The 7826-nt window shown below is 42.4% G+C and overlaps 2 protein-coding genes across 3 annotated transcripts in view; one reads left to right on the plus strand and one right to left on the minus strand.

The window, feature by feature from the left end:
• WRB (tryptophan rich basic protein) overlaps nucleotides 1-7518 on the minus strand; it is a 17022-nt gene extending 9504 nt beyond the window's left edge. For both annotated transcript variants that reach the window (XM_014520391.2, XM_014520392.2), the window contains exons 1-4: nucleotides 7302-7518; nucleotides 3693-3858; nucleotides 1240-1307; nucleotides 200-314 (exon numbers count right to left, since the gene is read on the minus strand). In XM_014520391.2, coding sequence (XP_014375877.1) covers nucleotides 200-314; nucleotides 1240-1307; nucleotides 3693-3858; nucleotides 7302-7481 — 529 coding nt within the window. In that variant the 5' untranslated portion in view covers nucleotides 7482-7518. The remainder of the gene's footprint in view (nucleotides 1-199; nucleotides 315-1239; nucleotides 1308-3692; nucleotides 3859-7301) is intronic.
• The window catches only part of HMGN1 (high mobility group nucleosome binding domain 1), an 18563-nt gene continuing 18159 nt past the window's right edge, over nucleotides 7423-7826 (plus strand). Inside the window, exon 1 of the mRNA XM_006024669.3 lies at nucleotides 7423-7550. Within this exon, the coding sequence (XP_006024731.1) occupies nucleotides 7521-7550 (30 nt within the window). The 5' untranslated portion in view covers nucleotides 7423-7520. The remainder of the gene's footprint in view (nucleotides 7551-7826) is intronic.

Genomic DNA, 7826 nt, shown 5'->3' on the forward strand with positions numbered 1-7826 from the left:
ATTTCACTGCTGATTAGAAGGAAAAACCGCATAATGTAAAAGCAAATTAAATTTCTCACTGTCATAATACTGAATACAATTGAAAATGTTGGTAAGAAACATGTTCTTTTAACTTCTGTGACCCTTTATTATTATATTCAAGCATCCACATTAATTTGGAGAGGAGACAAAAACTTCTCTCTTGAATAAATAGTCCTACCTGCCACTCCTGTAGGAAAGGCTACTAAACGCTCCAGTGGGGCTAGCCATTTGCTTGGGAGCACCGTAACTGGTTCAGAATAATATTTCCAAATTAACGAGATCATCAAGGCAGCCTAGAACAGATATTCTTATTAGCCAGGACAAGAAATCACAAAGTACATGCAGTTTTTTATTTTGGAGCAGTAAATTATGCACTCCCGTTACAAAGTGTAGTTAATTTATTAATGCAACATCATCCCCATACACCTAAAAATACTGTTGCAGTTTGGATACAACAAATTTCTTAACTACAGGACTAATATTAAAATATCAACTTCAAACTATGCTTTTTGGGTGACTTCCTGTCAAAGGTGAAATGGAGCTTTTATTGTTAGACGCATTCAAAACTCATCCAGAAATAAAGTAAATTCCAAATGCTGTTTTACCCTACACAATAAACTGAGTCAATTTAGCCTACTATGAAACAGACCGCCATCCCACATCACCAAAAACTATCCTCACAATGGGTTGTCTCTTCTATTACAAGTCATAACAGAGATGCTCATGTGTACATTAGTATTAAATCTGAACTATTTAAAACAAAAGTTTGAATTTGGGTTCTTTAGAAGATCAAACCCTTTATGGTGAAGCAATGTAGGGAAGCTTGCAAAGCTGCTTCCTGCCTGCTATGATTGCCAGAGATAAAGGATTGTGTGTATATTTTTAAAAATCTATCATCATCATCAACACAGAAAAACAGCACTTATACCCTGGGAAACTGACAAATAAGAGAAAACCAAGTCTCCCTTTCCCCCAAAACCAGAAAATAACTGACCAGAGGCTAAACGAAACTCAACCATCCCTTCTCACTCACAGATATCTGAGCCCAGGCAACATTCCCCCCGCCTCCATATCAATAAGCAACAGGTCTGGAATTAGTCAATGGTTTTTCCATGTTTTCTTCAAGATAGACAATACATCCTTAACTAATTATTGGCTAATAACTGCATAACAGTAGAAAATTAAAGTAAACTTTCAATGATGATAGCGTTTACTTACTTGTAAGATATAAAATACAATATTTATAACCCACTTTATTTTGGCTAATTGAGCAGTCCGTGCTTTCACTGTTAAAAGAAAATATATATATTAGCATCTTATTTATAAAACAGTAAATATATTTACATGAAACTGGTGAATTATTTCATTGTCTAAATGAAAACATTCTGCTTAAATATTATATACCTGTTTAAGTACTGTCAATAGCAATTTATTATTGGAAAACCAGAAGTAAGTTTTCACAACCCAAAATTTGAACGCATATGCTACAGAATATCCATGACGTATCTGAATTGTTATATGGATTCTTAAAACAAATAATTTTATGAAATAAGGACATACTTGATGAACATGTCACCTGCAACCGCAGTCCATATCTCAAACCTAAAGAAGCACCCAAGATGGAAAACCTGTTAAAGCTTCTTTTGGACTATGTGCAAAAGAGATTAATAACACTATTCCAAAAGGTAAAGTACAATCTCTTTAGCAGTCAGGCTATGACAGTGTTGTCCCCAAAGGACAGCGAGTTCGTGCCCGGTGCGCTTGTGCCAATAAACACACAGGGGTGAAGGATCCAACTTAATCTTTATTTCTGCGCAGAAAGTGGCGCTTGGCAATCATTCGCAAAGCAAGCACCCACACCCCAGTGGGTGTCTGCCTTATATAGCTACGTAACAGGTTAAACTTGCTGATGTGATGAAATGTGTAGCAAGCCCAGCAAGTAGCCCCCCTTCCATCCCCCCCCCAAGTAACCCCCCTTCCAGCTCCGGAACTTTGTTGATACAGCTTTTCCTCTAGCGAGGCCAGCAATTAAACAACTAAGCAACAAGCAATCTCCCCCAGCCTAAACAACCTACTCTGTGTCCTTGGTTAGATAAAATACTTTTTCAGAACACAAAGCTGTTCCTGAAGTAGAAAATGCATAGTAAAAGTTCAAGGGATCTCTGCTGGACATGGCTTCCAGCCCTACTTCTGTCCCTAGGGGTTTAGCCAGGTGCCCCTGAAACAAGGGGTGCTTATCAACAGGGCACATCTTATGTCTGCCTCATTTTAAAAAGTCTCATGGGAGGATTAGCAAAATAAATTCTTCCCCAGAGGGAAGAAATCTGTCAGCATCAGGGCAGAAAAGTCATCTTAAACCAAGCTATCCAAAGGTAAAGTTTCGATATAATATTCAACTGTCCAACAAGAAAATAAAAAGTTTGCCCATATTTTCCCACCAAGGTAGTGTTTTATTGCAAAGTAAAGAATTTTGATAGAAACCAATGAATACATGTAGTGGCTAAAAGCTCATTAAACAGCTTTGTTGACTATCATGTAAACTACTCTAATAGTTAAAAGAGTTATTTTACTGAGAGTAACACTTGTGAGAAGTGATCCAAGGCTGTCAATTTTTAAACACTTCTACTGCATAGACAACAAAGAAATAAACAATCAGAAGTCATGGCAGAAGTGATATATTTTATTAGACCAACTAGATATCACCTCTGCTATGAGTTCCGATTCCTTTTGCCTGTAAGCCAATACGGCTACAACCTGTAGAAAATACAAGAAATAAACACACACATCATAGGCACAGGTCACCAAGAGACAAAACAAGAACATTCATATTTCCTCTTGTGTGTTGTTTCTGACTAGGAAAATACAAAGCATGTGATAAAGGATATGGGGGGAAAATGGAAGCTGAAATGCAGAGGTCTGATGCTGAGAGTCAAGCAGGCTAAGGATAGAGGTGTGCACTAAGGCCATCTTCGCTGCCAAAATAAGATGTGTTTCTACTATATGAGAGTTAGAATGCACGTTATCTATACCACTGTAAAATCCTAATGCAGACTGTCATTTTACCACAAGGTAAGTTAGAAGAGAGCAGGGGATAAGAGCACTGGCTTTGACCAGCTACCATTCAGTAAATATTATGGTGTCTTGTCTGTTTGGCTTTTACAACAGGACAGCCAACCGGTACTAACTATCCTGCAGTAAACACAATAAATGAAACAAAAAGAACCTTAATACACCAAACACATTTTTAGAGTGAAGACACAGGCTCAGTGGTTTGTTTCTTGTCTTATGGGCAAGATGCTTATTTGATTTCAATTAAAAAAGTTGTAGGTATCTGGAATGTCTGTGCAGAGAAAGAAAATGAAAACTTGCCTGCTGCCTGAGTTGTTTGGGAATTCCTCTGAAAGCTTGTTATATTCCATACTGCAGCTCAGGGAGAGTCTTTATATAATAATTTTACTTCTAAGTCCCAGCCCCTACCAATGCCCTGGATGTTATGTACAACTGAAAAATACAAAGTAATTAAATAAAACCCTCTACAACTTAAAAGGAAAAGGTAGAGCACTGAAAGGGATGAATAAAAATGTAAGAGCTAATATGGGCAAAATATAAATATTTTTGAAAAATGAAATGTTTTTCAAATAAATTGGACAAGTATAAATGTTGCACTCTACCATGAGTTTTAAGCTTGTCTGTCATTTTGTTAATCTTTCTTTCCAGTCGGGCATATCTAGCAAACTCATCCATCATGCTAATAGTTGAGAGTTCTTGCTTCATGTTCTGAATTTCAGCTCTCATCTGGGATTCCTGCTCTGCATCCTGCTGTAGCAACCTGGATATCTAAAAATAAAAGAAGTTCAACTAGATATTTTGTCAGAATGTTGAGCTTTTTTAAGTGTCTAAAAAAGCATGCATCTTGCTTTCTCTAAAATGTACATCATCAGCTAACAATTCAACCTCCTAGAAAACTAAGCTTTTTCTGAGGGGTTGGAGAAAAGGCGATTAAGTGAACAGGCACTTTGATAGCATGTCATCAACATTGTCATGTTTTTTCTTTCTTGGTTCAACTGAGATACAGGAATTCTAGAGCAGAGCCTATTGCTGAGACATTCTTTTCCTACAGAAGACTTGTTAGCATGAGTTCCTATCAAGGCAGGAATTGCTGTACAGAATTAGACCTGAAGTCCATTCTACCTCTAGTATTCCATCTTCAGCAGTAGCCGGTAGCAGCTATTTCAGAGGCCGCAGACCAGATCTTGGATAGTCTACCCATCCCTTACACTGGAATTTGTCCTGTTTTCCAAGAGATTGCCACCTTCCTAATAACAATAGTTATTTTATACATTTTCTCAAGTCACCTCTTATTTGGCTCTATCCTAAAATAAACAATCCCAGTCTTCTCAACTGCTTCATCTAAACTATTTTCCAGGTTCCTATCATGGTATTCTGGAAGCATTATTGCTTTTATATTATGATATTACAAAATTTCATGTTCTGTTTATTATTCTATTTCTTAGATATCCTAATATGTAAGGGATATGCCACAGGAGCAAAATGAGCAGTTTTTATTGAGCTACATGGATCATTTTTCTGAGTTGTTACAAATAATTTATGCCTTATGATCATTTCAAATGTAGACAAGCTACATTTTCTTCTTCAGTGCAAGTTACTGTGTATCGACTAACACTGAAATTAATTTACTACCACGTTGCCCATACAAGTATCTGAGGCTTCATAGTCCTCTCTGGTGTAGACCAATCTAAATAAACTTGGTCATCTGCAAATTTGCTACCTTGCTACTAATTCCCATCCTCCCATTCCCCCACCACCACTTCACTGCCACCCTTCCAATCATTGATGAATACATTTAAATATGGAAGCTAGAAGTACCTACAATTAATATTCTGCCATAATGAATGACCCTTTACTCCTCCTCGGCTTTCTGTTTCCTAACCAGCGTTTGAATCACAATACCTCTCAAATACTTAGCTCCTTTAGCAGCCTGTTAAAGTGCTCAAATTTTGGTGACCAGTTGGTACATGGGTAGCTGAAAACCTTCCACTATCATTTTAGATTTCACTGCTTCCAATTTCTCGCAACATTTTATGCTCACTTTTCTGTTCTTGAAAGAGATCAAATGTATAGCCATAGTAACATATATACACATTTTTGCAGGGTTTGGGGTTGTAACCATGTTGGTCTAAGGACAGAGACAGGCAAGCTTCTTCAGGTAGATGCAATATCTTTTATTAGACCAACTGTGTAGTTGGAAAAAAGTTCTTTGCAAGCTTTTGGGCACAAGTACCTTTCTTCAGGCATAGGGAGTCTCTGCTGTTCTGAGACTCCAAGGAATGAAAGAAGCTAGACGTGTGACAGGATATTTACATTTTCACTGACATCCTGTCACACGTCTAGCTTTTTTCATAGGAGAGACTCCCTATGCCTGAAGAAAGGTGCTCTTGTTGCCGCTGCCCCTCCTGATCCCAACCCAGCCCGAGCTCTGCTGGCACTGCCAGGCATGGGTAAGTTGGCAGCAGGGTCACAACTCGGATTTAGGGTCGCAGCAAAAACAGGTTTGGAGCCACTGACTTAGAACAGTGGTTCTCAACTTTTGTAGAGTCAAAGCACCTCTTGGAAAATTTCAGCTCTTAATTTTCACATATTTTTTGACTACAGAAAAACAGAGCAACTGCTCCATTGCAAACAACTCAGAGAAAGCACAACAGGGCAGAATGGTCTTACCACTATGAATTCCTATTTGAAACCCTTCATTCTACCTCGTTAATCATGTTTGCAGACCTAACACTGTTAACATTGTGCAGCACCCTTGAAAGAAACTCAAGGCACCCTGGTTGAGAATCACTGACTTAGAGTAGGAGGGGACAGAGGTAAAGCCAACAACCATTGGTCATCTGTGTTTTTACTTACAATGCATCAATTTACTAAGAATTTTAGAAAGCCTCATCAAGTGCTTCACCATTTGAACAACTGGCTCTGTAAAAACAGAGCAAAAACAAGGGCATCATCTCTGCAGTGATCAACCACCTCTGCCTAAGTTAAAAAAGAATCCACAATCTAAGTCTCCCTTTAAATGTATTGGAGGCCCCCATCACATTTCAATTATTATGCAATTAACCCATTAATCACATCATAGTAACAGTGCTATACAGCCAATTTACCATGTCATGAAGTGGCAAACCAGCCACAAAGATCACCCATAAATATATCTTCGCAACTCATTTGTATGATGCCCTAAAATGAACATGTAGCACCCCATGCCAATGCTTACAATCAGCTGACTGTCAGCATGGGGAAGAAGGCTGGCATAGGCCCAATGCTCAAAACAGTCTGCCAAAAGAGCAGGCTGTAAAGTTCCCCACCAGGACCCTGGTAGTCCCTGAGGCCAACAGGTTTCAATGCCTTGCTTTGCAGCGGGCTTGGAAGGAACCTCACAAGGTCATTTAGTGCACTGCCTTGTTCAAGGCAGGACTGTCCTCCACTAAACCATCCCGGCCATCTGTCTAACAGGCTGAAAACTGCCAAAGATGGAGATTGTACTTCTCCAAGCAGCTTATTTCAATGCCTGATTGCCCTCAGAGTCAGACAGCTCCTCCCATCTCCAGCTTAAATTTCCCCTGCTGAAGCTTGAGGCCCTTGGTGTTCTAGTCCTGTCCCTGACAGCCAGAAAGAAAAGCACATCTCCATCCAGGTTGTAGCTGTGTTGGTCTAAGGCAATGGCGCACAACCTTTTTTTGCTGCAACCCTAAATCTGGGTCACGACTCCCACCCCTGCTGACTCACTCATGCCCGGTGGCAGCAGCAGAGCCCGGGCTGGGCTGGAATCATGAAGCACAGCGGGGAGTCCTGTGGACCATGCCCTGGGAGAGCCCTGCAGGTGGGAGGGGCTGAGCGAGGGAAAGAGCTGCTGCGACCCTGATTTGGGTCATGACCTGAGGTTGGGAGCCACTGGTCTAAGGACATAGGAAGACAAGGGTCTTTGGATAAATCCGATACCTTTTATTAGACCAACCCAAATAGCTGGAAAAAAATTATTGACAAGCTTTTCGGTTTTTAAACCCCCAGGGTGCCCCGCCAGGGGAGCGCCGCAGCGCGGGGTGGGACATTCCAAGTCACTCACCGCGCGCGGAGCTGGGTCCCCTGACGCCCCCGCCCGCGGCGTGGAACGCTCCGGCCCAACCGCCCGTGTGGAACAACCCCCTCACAACGAGCTTTGGAACTGCCCCCCTGCCCTGCCCTCCCCCCCGACGACTGACGTCACTTACAATGGACGAGCAGGAGGGCAGGAGGATTTTGAGGAGGTTACACAAGAAAACCGAGCTCAGCACGAGCAACCACGCGCCGCTCTCGGCCATACCTCCAGGGGCTCGCCCTTCCTCTGGCCTCCGCCAGGCGGGTCCGCTGCTCAGCCACCGAACGTCGCACGCGTCCCCCGCACTACGCATGCGCTCCCAGCTCACCGCTACTCGGTCCCTTCCCCCTCCATGCTCGCCACCATTCTCCTCAGAGGCCAGGTGAGTAGCCCCAACCAATCAGGAGGGGCCGCCCGCTTTCCTAGCAGTGGACTGGACGTGCTAGCCCCGCCCCTTGGGAGGGGCGCCAAGTGGAAAGATCCATTGCTACGGGGGGGTGGAGTTGGCCATTCCCTTGTGTAGAGAAATTCGCCCTAATGGTCACGCCCGCCCTTGACTGGGCAGCGGTGTCCCTCCCCCCCCGGAATCCGGCTGGATCCTGTTGCGGCGCCGCCAGGCGCGCGGGCAGGGGGCGGGGCGCGCGCGGGCTGCGGGCGC

This window comes from Alligator sinensis, unplaced genomic scaffold, assembly GCF_000455745.1.
Source record: "Alligator sinensis unplaced genomic scaffold, ASM45574v1 scaffold424_1, whole genome shotgun sequence".
Lineage (NCBI taxonomy): Eukaryota > Metazoa > Chordata > Crocodylia > Alligatoridae > Alligator > Alligator sinensis.